The sequence below is a fragment of the Dipodomys spectabilis genome, unplaced genomic scaffold, assembly GCF_019054845.1.
Source record: "Dipodomys spectabilis isolate Male_0828 unplaced genomic scaffold, ASM1905484v1 ptg000001l, whole genome shotgun sequence".
In the NCBI taxonomy this organism is placed as follows: domain Eukaryota; kingdom Metazoa; phylum Chordata; class Mammalia; order Rodentia; family Heteromyidae; genus Dipodomys; species Dipodomys spectabilis.
The window spans coordinates 16,316,896-16,333,409 of NW_024870678.1; the positions used below are offsets into that span (position 1 = coordinate 16,316,896).

At 36.7% G+C, this 16,514-nt stretch overlaps 1 protein-coding gene across 1 annotated transcript; it reads left to right on the top strand.

Annotated features, from left to right (window-relative positions):
- Nucleotides 1-5,239: 5,239 nt before the first annotated feature.
- Nucleotides 5,240-13,546, top strand: LOC122096217 (protein LEG1 homolog). The gene is made up of 6 exons (XM_042666705.1): nt 5,240-5,540; nt 5,814-5,900; nt 7,444-7,628; nt 8,852-8,954; nt 12,009-12,245; nt 13,430-13,546. The coding sequence occupies exons 1-6, from the start codon at nt 5,240-5,242 to the stop codon at nt 13,528-13,530; spliced, it is 1,014 nt and encodes a 337-aa protein (XP_042522639.1). The 3' UTR covers nt 13,531-13,546.
- The last annotated feature ends 2,968 nt before the right edge of the window (nt 13,547-16,514 follow it).

Below are 16,514 nucleotides of genomic sequence, written 5' to 3' on the forward strand. Positions count from 1 at the left end.
TTATTACAACTGAAGTCTTCATGGTCATCTACTACATACTTAAAGTATGAAGTATACTAGTATACTTAAAGACTTATATAACATTTTTGAATTAACTATTCAAAGGATTCCCCCATACATGAGTCAAGCATAGACAATGACTAACAAACATTAATATGACATTTACTAGTAGCCTAGATTGTGAATTCATTATTTTAGGTATAACTAAATTTTAAATTGAAACAAAGCTTTTGTTACTCTTAAGATTTCCTGGGAGTTTTAATCATGCTTCTAGAAGAAAAGTACCAAAAAAGATTCTTGTCTAGTATGCAATATAGTCTTTGAAGATACTTGAAGTTAATGTCTTTTAGGTTTACATGCCTTATTAAAACGAATGCATACATTTTGCCCTTTTTGGTTAAGATAGACACTAGCATCCTTCATATATTAAGTCTGAAAGACATAATTCTATCAGTGTAGAATATTGCTCGGTTATCTTTCTAATCAAGTTTGCAATTTAGGAAGAGGAATTATTATAGGAGCTCAAATAACCATAGATTTCTTCTCTCCAGCATATACAGTCACCCTCTAGTAAATTCACCATCATCTTGAAACATTTACGGGCTGCACACAGCTCACCCCTGAAATATTCTGTCAAATTATTTGAAGACAGGTAAGAAAGAATCCCAAATTATTTTTAAAAATTTTTATTTGTTGGCAATGTTAGGCTTTGAACTTAGGACTTTGTGCTTGTTAGTCAGGTGTTTACCATTTGAGCCATGCCCACAGTTCTCTCTCTTTTTTTGCTCGCTTTAGTTATTTTTGTTTTGCAAACCATCTTGTGTTGCTTCTCAAGAACATCCTTCCTATGTTTCCATCATAGCTGGAAACACAGCCACTGTCACGATGACTGGTGTTGCTCTCTCTTCTTTCTTTTTGCTTACCTTCTCTCTCTCTCTCTCTCTCTCTCTCTCTCTTTCTTTCTCTCATTCTTTCCTTCCTTCCTTTTCTTTTCTTTTTTCTCATTATTTTCTCCCTTATCTTCCTCCCTCCATCCCTCCCTCCCTCCCTCCCTCCCTTTTTTCCTTCCTTCTTTCCTTCCTTCCTTCCTTCCTTCCTTCCTTCCTTCCTTCCTTCCTTCCTTCCTTCCTTCCTTCCCTCCTCTCTCCTTCCTCCTGTCCTCATGTCTTTCTTCCTTCCTTTCTCTCCTTTCTTCTTTCTTTCCTTCTTTGCCTGTGCCTAATGTGAACCACAATGCTTCTAATCTGTACTCTGCTTAAGTAGTTAGGGCTATAAACATCAACCTCTACACATGGACCCAAATTATCTCTGATAAATGATATTTTTGTCTCACTTTATCCATTTTATTGTTATACATAGTATTTTTAAACCTTCATGATAAAAAATAATTCTAACCTTTAACGATTATAATGATGAACATGATCTAGACTAGAAATTATTTTATAAGGGACAAAACTCTGAGAAAAAGTGTTGCATTTAAAAAAAATCATACAAATTGGATGTTGACTATAGCTACTCAAGAGACTGAGATGTGAGGATCCTGATTCGAAGCCAGTGTGGGCAGGAAAGCCCATGAAACTCTTATTTCCAATTAACCACTCAAATGCCCCAGAACCAGCAAAACAAAAAACAAAAATCAATTAATTTTCTAATTATAGACTGACGCCTGTAATTCCAGCTACTCAGGAGACTGAGATCTAAGAATCGTGGTTCAAAGCCAGTTGAGGCAGGAAAGTCCATGAGACTCTTACCTCCAATTAACCACCAGAAAACCAAAAGTGGTGCTGAGGCTCAAATGGTAGAGTGCTCGCCTTGAGCTGAAGAGCTGAGGGACAGTGAACAGGCCGAGTTCAAACCCTATGACTGACAGAGAGAGAGAGGGGGGGAGAGGGAGAGAGAGAGTTTTCCTTTTAAAATTGCTTATCTTCAAGTAGTTGTGCAAAGGAGTTGCTATAAAACAATTTATGACAAAGCATCTTGAAAGTTCCACTTCTTTCATCACCCCCCCCCCCCCACATCCCTGGGAGTTTTACCTTGATCACAGCTGTATGACCCAATGGTATATAATTGCGAAAATATCAGCTACCGTCAGAGCTAACCTTTAAGACAGTCTAGAAAATTAATAAACCCATCTGGAAGAGCTGATGAAAGAATGATCTGGTTACAAAATGAATGATGTTGCAGAAGGGTGATATCATCCGATCTGAATGGGGTGTGGGTAGTACGGGCACTACAACAATGAGAGCAAAGAAAGCAGGGCTCATGGTGCCATACAAACAGGTGGTTGCATTTGGGTAGGAATGTCTGAAGACTTCTCATTCATCTCTCTTGCTTCGGCTATGCACCACATTTATGAATTGCTTCTGGATTTTTATGTTATTTGAATATGTGTTTTGAAAATATTGCTGTTTGTGTGATCCCCCTATATTATCTCTAATTATTTTATTTTATTTTATATTTTTTTGTTGGTTGTGGGGTCTGAACTCTGGGCCTGGGCGCTGTCCCTCAGCTCTTCAGCTCAAGGCTAGAGCTCTACCACTTGAGCCACAGGGCCACTTCCTGCATTTTCTGCTTACATGGTGCTGAGGAATCGAACCCAGAGCCTCATGCATGCAAGGCAAGCACTCTACCACTGAGCCACCTTCCCAGCCCCTAATTTTTTTTTTAAATTAGGACTTTTCTCTTTTCCTTTTAGTTAGATTGACTAAAAGTTTATCCATTTTGATTTTCTTTTCAGGGAACCAGCTTTCACTTTCTTTTAAAAATATTTTTGTCTCCATTTCAATTTTTTTTTTTTTTTGGTTGGGAAGAAATGATTCTTTCTGAAACAAGTTTGTTGGAATTCTGAGATGTTTGGCTTTAATTGAATGCTTTGTCTTTTAGGTATGCTCATTATTCTAAAAAAGAAGCAGGGCCTCTGCTCACATCTGTAATCCTAGCTACTCAGGAGGTTGAGATCTGAGGATGGAGGTTCAAAGCCAGCCTGGGCAGGACAGTCCATGAGACTCTTACCTCCAACAAACCACTTGAAAACCAGAAGTGGCACTGTGGCTCAAGCAGTAGAGCGCTCCCCTTGAGCTGAATAGCTGAGGGACAGCACCCAAGTCCAGAGTTCAAGCCCCACGACCGACCAAAAAAAAAAAAAAAAGAAGCAGACTTTTAAAAATGGATTATTGTAGTTGATTACATAGCTATTACCAGATTTCCTATGACACTGATTATAACACATGAGTCTCAGAAACACCTGCCACAATGGATACTTTCTAATACTGATAGAGCTAATTTTTTTAAAGACTTTACTGTTACTCAGAATTCAGTACTGGTGGCTTTCAGTTCTCTTGCAAGTTGGAAGGAGCTACAGTTAAGATTATACTTTTCTTTGATTTGTTGTGTTTCTGGGTCTCTATTAAGAGAATTTTGGCCTACGCCAAGGAGACCTAGGGTTTCTCCTATTCCATCCTGTAATGTTTTCAGAGTGTGTGTTTTGACTCCGAGGTCTTGATCCATTTGGAGTTGATTCTGGTGCAGGGTGATATATAAGGATCTAGCTTTAGTTTTCTACAAGTTGTTAACCAATTTTGCCAGCACCATTTACTGAAGAGATTGTCTAAAGAAAACTTAAATGATTAGAATGCTACTAACAAATGCTCTTGAGGTTTTTCTATTGACAATGATTTTGGAACTCGATTTTAGAGAAATGTGTAATATACATTCATGTATTTATTTTGTACAAATGTAGAAAAACATTTTAATTGTTCATAATACTCATTTTCTAGCTGCAGAGAGTAATAGAAATCCAAACTACTTTCATTTTACATTGTTATATGTGGAAATTTTAATAATTAATGGAAAAAGTGGCTATTGGGTAAATAATATGACAAAAATAAATATTTGAATTGTGTCAGAATTATTTAATCTGGAGCCATGGCAGGATTAAACAGACCCCTTGACCTGTTATGCAGAATTAAACAGAATGCTTGACAGGCTATGCAATGTATGGATATGGTTAGCCTAATAATTCAGATGATCAGATTCAACTACCTGTGAAACAGAAAGATGTTTCTCATATAAAATGGAGCTGTAAGTATTCTGAGATATTTCATGATTGTACAGTTTTATGGACTTCAGGCAATATCCTGCTTTACATTCCATAATACCTAAAGTAGTGTCTGATGCATGGGGATCAAAACTGAGGTTTCACCATTGTTCCAAGCCACACTCCATAGGAAGAGAAGTGACTTATGAGCATGCCATGAGATGGGGAAATCATTTGTATTTATAGCTCCCATTGTCAACACTTAGTTCTATAATGTTGGTGTAAGAGACCTTGCAAATACAGCCTTAATTATAGGAAAATACGTGTACTTGGGCAATGTTTTGTGGTTGAACTCATGGCCTAGATGCTGTCCCTGAGCTTTTTCCCTCAAGGCTAGTGCTCTTCGTCTTTGAGCCACAGCTCCACTTCTGGATTTGTGTGTGTGTGTGTGTGTGTGTGTGTGTGTGCGTGTGTGTGTGTGTGTGTGCTGGTTAAATGAAGTTAAAAGAATAGATATTGGGAATTTATTAGCAGTCTCTGTCCAACAAACTCATTATTTCTACGCTACTGGTTTTGTCTATGGAACTGAGATAATTGGATATATGTCAAGCTTCTTTCTTTAATGAACTGGTAATAACTGATAAAGTTTCTTTCTTTTCTTTCTCTTTTTTGATTTTAAGGATACTCTTGTTTTTGCAACTCTATGTAGTATATGTTTCTTTCTTGAAATAGAAATTTGCTTTATAACAAGATCAATCATATTTTATAGCATACCTTGCCTGCCTATGATTACAAATGTTAGTATTCCCATTTTCAGTTATCCAATATTTTCTATGAGATATGTTGTTTTTTTTTAAATGAGGGCAAGTATTCTAATGCCACTGATGATCTATTTTATAACCACAGTATGGGTTGGATAATTTTTGAAATTTTTTTTGTTGTCAAATCTTTCATAGAGTACAGCCTCATTTTGTATTTAGGTTTGAGCATAATTTGTGAATTCTCCACAGCTGGCAAAAATAACTTAATTGTAGTGAATGCTAACAAATGTATCAAAGTTATCAACACCTCCACCCTCTGCAAAAAAAAAAAAAAGAAGAATGCAAAGTAGTAACAAGAGGTGGGGGTAGGAAAATATTGCTACTTCCTCCTTCCTTCTCCAATAAAAGCTCAACCCAATCTCAGTTCCCCAACATTAGCACCATGGCTTTCATTCCTTGCTGGGCATGGGTATTAGTGGGTTATCTTTCTACCTCTGTAGTAGGAGCTCCTAACCTTTCAAGTTTCTACCCCCCTCTATGGGAGGAGAGTCCTGGCCAGTTCAGTGACTACAAGGTGGAGAATGGAAAATACATTATTGATCCCTGGGTCTACACTAGCAGAATGGGGATGTATAAAATTCTGCTGAGCCAGACAGCCACATATTTTGCAAAATTTGCTCCAGAAAATGAGCAAAATGTCTTATGGGGACTGCCTTTGCAACTTGGCTGGCAATTCAGATCAGGTGAGAAACCTCTTGTTTTCCTTCTCTTGATCTATGAAAAGTTGAACTCTGTATGCCACACCCATGTTTTTGAAAATTGCTTTATTTTCTCATTGGAATAATTATACTTCTCTACTTTCCTTTTCTCACAAGTTCTTTTTTGTTTGTCTATTTCTAGTAGAAACTTCAGTACAAAATTAGGCATAATTATCAAGCATAAAACAACATTAGATCTGAATTATTGGCATTAGAGATACTCAACTACTACTAATCTCTGCATTCTTTGTTCTCCAGGCAGATCAGCTGATCCTACCAGAAAGACTAACTGTGGTTATGAATCAGAAGATCATCTGTGTATCTCTGCAGACAGTTGGTGGACTGGTAGGTTTACTTTGCAAGAATCTTGATTATCTTTTCCCCAACTCACAATTCTCCTATAAAAATGAATCAAATTCACGATGTATGTGGTAGACTCTGTCACATTATAAAAGATATCAACTACAGTCATTTTTAGGACACATCCAGCATTTTACAGAAGAACTGAACCACAAAACGGAAGAAGGTTATGACCTCTGAGAGATCAACAGTGACACTTAGCAGGCAGGTCCCCAAGTGTGGTATGGAGTCTTTTGAACTGAGGAAGCTAAGAAGTGAAAGTCAAGAAATCAGTGCTTTAGTTTTTCTTGGTCAAATGGGTAAATGAATCAGATGAATAGTTTTCACACTTTATTTTATCATCATGTAATTTAAGGCTTCAGTCACATAAAAAAAGTGCTAAAATGCGTTGGAAGGAATTGGTAATTCCTTCCTTTGGTAATTCCTTGTTTGGCAAAACTAATGTATATATATCTCCTTCCTAGAGATTATTTCCCAATTATAAGACACAAGATAAAGTTAATTTTCACTTTCTCAGGGAATCACATGTGATATGTATCTCCAAATGTATTTCTCTTACTACTTTACACACTCTTCTCAAAAGTTCAAGAATAGGCTTGTCAGAGATCTAAAATTTAAATTTCATTTCCCTTCCCCATTAGCTTAGTAGTTCAGTATATCATCCTGCTATGCTGAGACCTATGAAAAAAATACATGGTTATAGTACACCTTGTGTTCCCATATCTTGGAGTTTATTTCCATTAGCATCATTGTCTGTGCATAGCTATTGAACTATTGTGATCCTCTGCTAGGGCTATCTTAGACCTATTCTAATTATTACAAATGAGGGAAACCATGGAGCCTATGTTCCTTTTGGTCTGTCTTACTTCATTAAATATAATTTTTTCCAAGTCTTTCCATTTCCTTATGTTCAGGGTGATGTCATTCTTACTGATGGAAACATAAAATTCCATTGCATATTTATACCACATTTTCTTGATCCTTTAATCTACTAAGAGAGATCTGAGTTGGTTAAATATCTTAGCTATGATAAATGATGCTACAATAAACCTGGTTGTGCTCGCAGCTTCTATGTGGCCTTGTTTGTGATCGTTTGGATAAATGCCCAGGAGTGGGACTACTGGATCATAGAGGAGCAATAGGTTTAGTCTTTTGAGGAACACCTATACTGCTTTCCAGAGAAGTTGAACCAGTTCACATTCCCACCAACTGTTAATGCCCTATGGCCTCATTACAAACATGTTTTTGAAGTAGGTACCAGTGGCTTTTGCCTTTAAATCTAACGTTATTAAACTGAGTCCAGAGGATCTAAGTTTCAAGAGTTTAAAGACAGACTAAGTAGAAAATCTCTGAGCCTCCATCCATAAACAACAAGCTCAAACTTTGGACTGCAGGTATAGATCAAATGGTAAAACATCAGCCAGGAATGAAAAAAAAAAAGAGTTAACAGTGTGAGGCCCTGATCTCAATCCCTGGAAACTGAACACATGCAAACCAAAATTCTCTTGATGTTTGTTTGTTCTTACAGATATAAATTATTTTCTGTGTGCAATACCTTTCCTTTCTGCGGTTGATTCTGGCATTATGGGGATATCACCCGATCAAGTCACACTACTGCCACCACCCAAGAATCAGCAGAGGTTTTGTTACAACGTTTCTGGCTGTCGTTCATCCCACACTGAGATGATGAACCAATGGAATGCTTTTTATCAGGTTGCTTCTTTAAGTATTGCCATTGACTCTTATCATGTCAAGAGATTCCTGTAGTTACGTTGCAATTTTTGTTTAAGTCTGTTTTAGGGGTAATGTACAAAAGCATTTTTCTAATTATGAAAATGTGAATTGTTGTACTACATATATTGAGACTAAGTAGCACAGTAGTACAATGCATGTCATTGATAATTACAACTCAATCACAGCATTAATATAAAATATATCCATTCTTCTCAATTCCAATGATGTATAGCTCCCAAATTGAGGATATTAGATTTGTTTTAAACTATAGGATAGATAAGCTAGAATGGTTAATAGTAAGTGTAGGTAAGCTGTGAGATCTTAGGAGAAATGCAATGGCAGAGTTGGTTTTAGAGGAACCAATTTATTTCAATGAAAATTAATAAATAATCATATATGGGAAGAACTAAACAAATGGATGGTTTTTTGTCATAAATATTCAGTGAAAAGCTAGGCATAATGAATCATGTCTGCAATCCTAACTACTTGGGAAACAGAGATCAGGAGGATTGGGGATCAAGGCCCACCAAAACATTAGTACCATCCCACTCAATCAGTGAGCCAGGCATGGTGACATGAAACTATGAGTCCAGCTATAGGGAGAAGCTATAGGTCAGGATTGTAGTCTGAGGTTAGCTGAAGCAAAAACATGAGACCCTCCCTGAACAATAACTAAAATTGAAAACATGTGAAGGCATGCCTCAAGTATTAGAGTTTCTGAGTAGTTAGCAGGACATCAAGGTCAAACCTAGTACCACCAAATAAATAAATGACAAAGCATACCTAGGTTAAATACAGGAAAGGACTAAAATCAGTGATGAAAAGATGTATTTATCTATTTAATTTTCATTTAATTGCTGTAGAGGTAATTAAATATTGAAACAAAAATTTTCCTTCTTACTTTTATGGTAATTTTAATAATGTTTGTGGGAGAATAGGACACAAATACTTCTAGATAGTATAAAAGTATGAGCCTTTTGAAAATGAAGTTCTTGTTTTCTGGATAAATTTGCTTTACTAAAATTAATACATATATACATATACATATATTATATTCTCTCTACAAGATGTTTGGCACTAAAGTCTTCTACATATTAATTCTTAGAAACTCAAACTGATTTTATTCAGTACATTTCTCAATTGAGAAATACTTCAATTGTCTTGAACTTTTTTCAAATCATGCTTTCTCTTCCATACTTTAGTATCTGAAGTCACCTTCCACTAACTTTGATGGTATCTTGAGATACTTATGGACTGCACATACCTCCTCCTTGGAAGGATCTCTTGGCAATTTTGAAGATAAGTAAGGATAAATTTTAAATGTTAAGTGACTAAAAAAACTTATTTACTTCTTTTTATTTTTCCTTTAGAAAGGTAATGATTTTCAATCTGAATATTACAAACAAATCCCAGGCTGGGTGCCAGTGGCTTATCCCTGTAGTCTTAACTACTCAGGTGACTGAAATCTGAGGATTTAGGTTTGCAGCCAGCCCAGGAAGGAACATCCATAAGACTCTTATCTCTAATTAACCACCCAAAATACTGGAAGTGATAGAGTGTGAGCTTTGAGCACAAAAAGCTCAGGGACAGTGCCCAGGCCTTGAGTTCAAGCCCCATGACTAATCAAGGAAAACACAACCAATTCCATCATCAGTGTTTATTAGCATGATTTACAAATAGTTTTGGGTGTTCTAGCTTAGAAAGTATGTGATGACAAAGGGCAAAAATGTGATAGGGGAGTATCACATTCAAAGTTAGTCATCTTCCTTAGGCTGATGTTCAGAGTTGAGATTGCTATGGCTGTAATCATTAGTCACATTTTGCCTCAGACTGAATGGATCACTTTTCCTTACTGTTTTATCCACTTGACAGATAATCATTGTCCTATGTGCTGTCTCAGTGTTCTGTACACATAACACTATTACACCGTGTGTTGTGCTACATACTGTATGCATCTCCTCTTCTGTGTCTAAGCAATGCACTTTCTATGATCTGCCCAAAGGCCAGGTATGGTCCAGTGATCCAATTATACTGCTGCCCTGGGGAAATTTTCTGCCTCCTTTCATTGGTGTTTTATCATCCATTTCCATTTCTCCAGAGTCTTTCCTGTGCATTATTTGGTATGTCCCGTCCTCTAGTAGGTTCTGAAGAGATGAACATGAAAGGTAAAATTGTTTGAGGTACAGTTCTTAACTAATCTTTCTTCTAGTGTCTGTGACACTAGGAATCTAGCAGGTTGTTTTCACAATTTCGAACATTAATCTCTAATTTTGGGCTTCTTTCCTGGAAGTCTTGGGATCCCATCCACATTTGAAGCTTTCCTCAGGAATCTGGTTCCCTTGGAAATTGTTCATATTTAATGGAGGAACACTACAACTGTAAGGGCCAGAATAGAATTTTTCAACTATAAACATGCCCCTAGGGTAAACATGATATGTTGTTTATCTAAGCAATCATTTAACTATAAACAACATGGTTCCAAATAAATTTAGCTTTATTCTTGTTGGTCTCCAGAAGAGACAGTTTTAGTCAACTGTTTCCAAAGTGAAAGGTGGCTTCTAATATTCTTAAGGGAGGAAAGGAAGGAGTGGAGAACTCTTGATCCCTTCTTTAACAAGGTGTCTTCTTTTTCCAAGTTTGTAGGAAAATAACAATAGCCTGGATTATAGAAAATGTTGAAGAGTTGGGTCCACCATTGTAACATACTACACACTGCCAAACATCAGTTACTTTCTTCAGAACAGGCTATGTAAAGAAGTGTTATTTCAGTAAGACACTACTGTGTGGCTTTCATGTGCTCCAATCTTAGAGAATTGAATTCTAGAACTGACTGGCTCCAGTCTACCTATTCATAAAATTTATATGAATGATTTGAAGTTGTTTTTTAAAATATATTTTCATGGTCACACAGAAATTGTTCATCTCACTCATGGCATGAACAACTCATTCAGCTAAAGTATTTGGAAAGGTCACTTACTATAGAAGTTCACATTGGGTCCTTTCTCCAATGTCTATGAAGTGGTGCTGTCATTCCATTTCCTCCTGTCCTAATCCTTTGGAATGTAGCACATCCACTGTTACTGGTCCTTAGTGTTCTTTGCACAAGAACCTTAGTAACAGTCAGGTGTTCTTATCTTCATTTGAAAGACAAATGTGGTCTAAAAAAGAGTAGTGATTCCCAAGTAAACTCTTGTCACCAAGGATCTAAATCTGCTGTTCTACCACCTCCAGGCAAGAAGGAAGCTGGGAGACCCCGCTAGCTAGTGTTCCTTGTCATTCCTTAGTTTACTTGGCATTGACAAGCATAATACAAGCATTTTCTGTTTGATGGTAGTTAAAAAGACTTAGCTTCTTTGAATGAGAATATAATCTAGTGATATAAGAAACTTTCAAGTATGCAGATGGTGACATGGGAAGCAGAGAAGGAGTTGCTGCTTTCTGATGAGATGACTGAGGTGCTGGGATTGGTAAGGCTTGGAGGAGGATGCCCTTAGTGAGCCAAGGAAGGTGTGTACATGTCTTATGGGGAACAAGAATTTTGCATATCTTTAAATCATTTAGCATGATGAAAATGCTGTTTAAGACAGAGTCTGCACCTGTTACTACTTCCAACTATAATTATTAGACATATAAATATGAGGAATTTTGAGAGAGATTTCCTCCACTTTAAAAGTTTCTTTCCCCCCAAACCCAAGGAAAACTAGATGCCAGTGGCTCACATCTGTTATCTTAGCTACTAAGAAGGATGAGATCTGAAGATCTTGGTTTGAAGCCTGCAAGAAAGTCTTTGAGATTCTTAGGTCTAACTTTATGACTAAAGAGTCAGAAGTGGATCTGTGGCTCAAATGGTAGACTGCTAGCTTTGAGAACAAAAACATGGGCATAGCTCACAGGCCTTAAGTTCAATTCCCAGAAAACAAAGGAAACAAGAATAGTTGACATCTTTCTTTGGGGTGCTTAGTATCCTGGGGACACACACCAATGGCACTTATTTCTATATTACCAGAGAGAGTTATTTACACTCTTACCATTCTTACAAATCAACCATCAAAAGTTTTTCTAGTATAATGTGTCTTCGAGAGGCATATAAATGGTAACAATGTTGTATGATCCTTTTCAGGTTTAAAACCTATTAGCCATCTCCAAAACTTTTGAAGGTATCATAGACTAATGTCATTCTACTTTAAGAGCTATTTCTCAATGAAGTAGGGATTTTGTTTTCTTTTTTTTTTTATTGCTGTTGAATATCAATATTTGTTTTTATTTTATTTTATTTGCATTTTGTTTTCTTAACAGAAGACATATTGAATGAAATGAGCTTGAAATGAAGTGAGTATGTTTTCCATTTGTCTTGCAGACTTCTTTACTATTCCAAACAAGAAGCAGAGTTTAGGAAAAGTTGGTGTGTTTTCTTAAATTATTTAGTGGCATCCTTGTATCCCCCTACCTTGATCAGAACACATAACTTCGAGAAGGGCCTGCCACCACGAGTTCTTCTTAAGACTGACATAGCCCCATTCATCAAGGGCTTTACTCCTCTCCAAAATGTAGTCGTGCTCTCACTGAATGGTCTTAGGAAACTGGATGAATCAACAGGTAAGAATTGAAAAATACTTTAAAATTCAAGATTTGAAGTAATGTAATTAAATCAGAGGTATAGACATCAAAACAGATTCCAAATATATATATTTTTATCACCTATGAGTATCATTTCAAGTTCTTTAGCAGTAATTAGTCTTTGTATATGGTAGGGCATTTATACATTCTTGGCTTTCCCATTCATGGTCTGTCTTTTCATCTCAAATCTTGGAACGCAGTTTTTTTTCCCACATAGATGTATATATGTATGTATGTATATATATATATATATATATATATATATATATATATGTATATTTCTTACTTTTGCTCATGAGAACCTAAGAAAACATCCTACTTTGCTCTTAAGCTTTTTAGAAAGAAAGGAATGTTTAAAAATCTGACATAATTAAAGGACAGTTCTATCAACTTGACTATTCTCTGTTCCTTTGAGCCAAGAATATTAATTGAGGATTAAATCCTTTGCTTTATCTTCCAATGCTCAGCTTCCCAGAAAACTGAAAAGAAGTATGCATTAGTTATATGCATAAAGATTTCTGTGTCATTCCTCTATTCAATAGGTGAACTGAAACTAAGCCAAGCTAAGCACATATTTATACTATGATTACTTTGAAAGGAAAGAAACCTCATGTTATAGATATAAATAAAGTACATTAAACATAAATACATTATACACATGTATTTTTGAAAATCGTAGCATTATGTATTAAAAACACTGGAATATATTAGGGTATTGTTGCAATTGGAGTTGCTTGGTAGCTTCATGGCTGTAGTTCAGCACTGTGAGTCAGCAAGGAGCTTTCCTACTACACACAATGACCATCTACTCCCGGTGTCTCCTGGTCTGTCAGTGGAAATTTAATTTGGAGCATTACACCAGAAAATGAGTTGACTCTCATTTTCTAAAAAGTAGATTGTATTTTGTCATTATAATTATGGAATTAGTATGCTTTTGTGGTATAATTCTATGAATTTACTACTTAAATTCATGATAAAGATGCCATGAAATTGATAGGTCTGATAGTGCCAAAGGATATTGTGAACAATGAAACAACAAAATAACATGCTTATTTTCTTTGTATAATTGATGATTTTGCAACTAATCCTCAGAAAAGAAATGAGACAGGATTGATCAGTCTTTATTGGGGAGTTCATATGTACCAATTTTACATGTCTCCTAGGTTCAGAATTGTTGACTGTTTGGAAAACTTTAATGAAGACCAAGACTGCAAGGAAACAATTGCTGCTGTTAATGGAAATATTTTTTGAAATAGCTACTTAAAAACTTTAAAAAATGAATGGGGGCTGGGATGATGGCTCAGTGGTAGAGGGCTTGCCTTGCATGCATGAGGCCCTGGGTTCGATTCCACAGCACCATATAAGCAAAAAGAAAAAAGCTGGAAGTGGTGCTGTGGCTCAAGTGGTAGAGCGTTAGCCTTGAGCTGAAGAGCTGAGGGACAGCACCTAGGCCCAGAGTTCAGGCCCCATGAGAAGACTCCCCCACCCTCAAAAAAAATGAATGGGTTAAAAATGAGCTATGTTGATGAGGAAAATAGAGATTTAACAAAGTAATGAGCACAATCATGTACTCTTATGGTTTCTGCTGTTTTTCCCAGATTTGCATTTTTAAAAAAAGTATTTGTCTACCCCTATTGAAATGATCAGTATGATTATGTTGCTTAAGCAGTCATTCTTTTTTAAATCGATATTTCATTTTTAAGATTTGAAGAGATTTTTCAATGTACCAGACAATCACTAATTAAAATACTGAAATTGAAGTGTGGATTTTTTCCTTTTACATTTTCATTAGCATGAATTAATTGTACAGGGAAACCTCATGTTGACATGTTCATATATTCATACAATGAGCCTTGAACAAATTCACCTCTCCATCACCCTTCCTCATCCCAACTCCTCACCCTTCCCAGACAAATTTCCAAAGGCTTCATTGTCCCAATCTCAAGCATATATGTAAAGTATGTTGACCAATTTTGACATCCTCATTGGTTGTCCTTCCATTAGTAACTGAAGTGCCCAGTTTTCAGACATCCCCTCACAGACCACCAGAGACCATGATCAATGCAAACAGCAAAGAGTCGTTGATTGCAAGCTCCAGCTTGGTCCTCCGCGCACTCGGTGACGCTAAGAGGCCCAGAGATCAAAATTAGCACAGCTTTTATAGTATTAAACAAGTTCACAAGTTCAGGGGGGTTCCACACAAGTAAGCAAGTTCACCAATTCAGGGGTCTGCCCTGACTTCACTTCCCCTTTTTCTGATGGAACACTGAGGCAACTGTTCTGTTCCTTAAGGGTGCGCAGGGTTGGTGGCAACCTGTGGTTTTTTGAGAAGTGTTCCTCTTTTGAGGTTATTCTGAGGGCAGCACAGCTACAGGTTGGTGGGGTTAATCTTAAAATGCAGTTACTTGAGCTCTTCTTCAATCCCTTCTCTTCTAGAGCATCAGGGACCGATCATGGTCCCCTAATTGGCACAGTCTTTTATATTTACAGTTTGGTATTGGGATCTCAGAACTAATAGATTGACTGTGCTGATCTCTTTTTTTTTAGAGTAACCTAATCCTAGACAGGAGCTGTTTTCACATTCATTATTTTTAGTGAATGATGCTTATTTAAAAATGTTTTATCTTGGTGTTTTACACATGTATGTACAGGTGTGTGTGTGTGTGTGTGTGTGTGTGTGTGTGTGTGTGTGTGTCTTTGCCTGTTCTGGGGCTTGAATTCAGGGGCTGGGTGCTGTTCCCCAAGCTTCTTTAGCTCATGCTAGTGCTCTACCACTTCAGCCACAACTCCACTTTTGGCTCCTGTCTTTTTTCAACTGGAGATAAGAATCTCATGGACTTTACTACCCTGGAGAGATTGGAAGCTTGATCTCACTTGATGAGTAGCTAGCATTACAGACTTGAGCCACTGATGCTTGCCTCATGGATAGTGTTTTAATCAGCTTTAACTCCTTATTTGCTTTCTTCATCTCCATTACCCATGTTTTTCAAGAGCTTTCAGTGTATTCTAAAGTATAACCAATACATGTATCTAATAAAACTGCCACAAAAATGTACATAAGACTTCTGGTAGAGAAACTTACTACAGATGCATTTAGATAGAAAAAGCCACATGGAATAATATAACTCAAACTGGACTGAAAGCTCTTAATGCACTGGAAGAGCCCAAGAGCAGATGAATGACACATGATTATAGATTGCTATATAGCTATATATGTATAGAACTGTATGTACAAACAATAATTTGAAATTCTTTATTTCTTCATATATTTTCAAACTTTTTTAATGTATTAGTTGCACTTTTTTTTCTTCTGGCATTAAGGCTTGAAATTGTGTTTCAGCTCAGCACTTTTGCTCATGGTTGGCATTTTACCACTTGAGCCATACTTCTAGTTGCAGCTTTTTCTGGTTAATTGGTGCTATGAGTCTCAAGAATTTATCTGTCTGAGTTGCTAGGATTATAGGCATGGGTCATCAGTACTTGTCAAAAAACTGCATTTTTATCATATACCAAAGTATTTAGAATACAAGCAAGAGCAGCTGCTGAAAGTACTGTAGTGTGCAAGTTCTAGGCCTAGGTATATTCCTAACCAAATATGTGACCTGTGGGATTTTTGTTTTTGTTGTTTTGGTTTTTTTTTTTCTGGTCTTGGGGCTTGAACTCAGAGCTTGGGTGCTATCACTGAGCTTTTGTGCTGAAGGCTAGCATTCTACCACTTGAGCCACAGCTCAATTTTCAGCTTTTTTGATTCTTAATTGAAGATAAAAATCTCATGGACATTCCTGCCCAGGCTGGCTTTGAACCTTGATCCTCAGAGGCAGCCTCCTGTTTAGCTAGGATTATAGGCGTGGGCAACTACTGGCACCAGGCTTGCAGCAAAATAGTGTCTGGCTGAACCTCAGTTCTCTAGAAAGTGCACTGAATATCTTAGGTTAATGTTTCTTGTCCTGAAGTTGGAGACATTCACTCATTTCTGTATTACTTTTCCCTTTTTTTTTTTTTTTTTTAAGTAACTTGATGTCTTAAACCATTGGCTGTTGGGAGATGCAATAAATTAAGCTAGTACCTGTCAACTCAGGTTGCTAATGAATTAAGTACTATCTTGTATATGTGTTTTTAAAATTTATTGTAAAGGTGATGTACAGAGGAGTTGCCGTTATATAAGTCAGGTAATGAATGCATTTCTTTTTAAGCAGTATCACCTCTTCCTTTATTTTCTCCCAGTTTTTTTCCCTCCCAACATCAAGT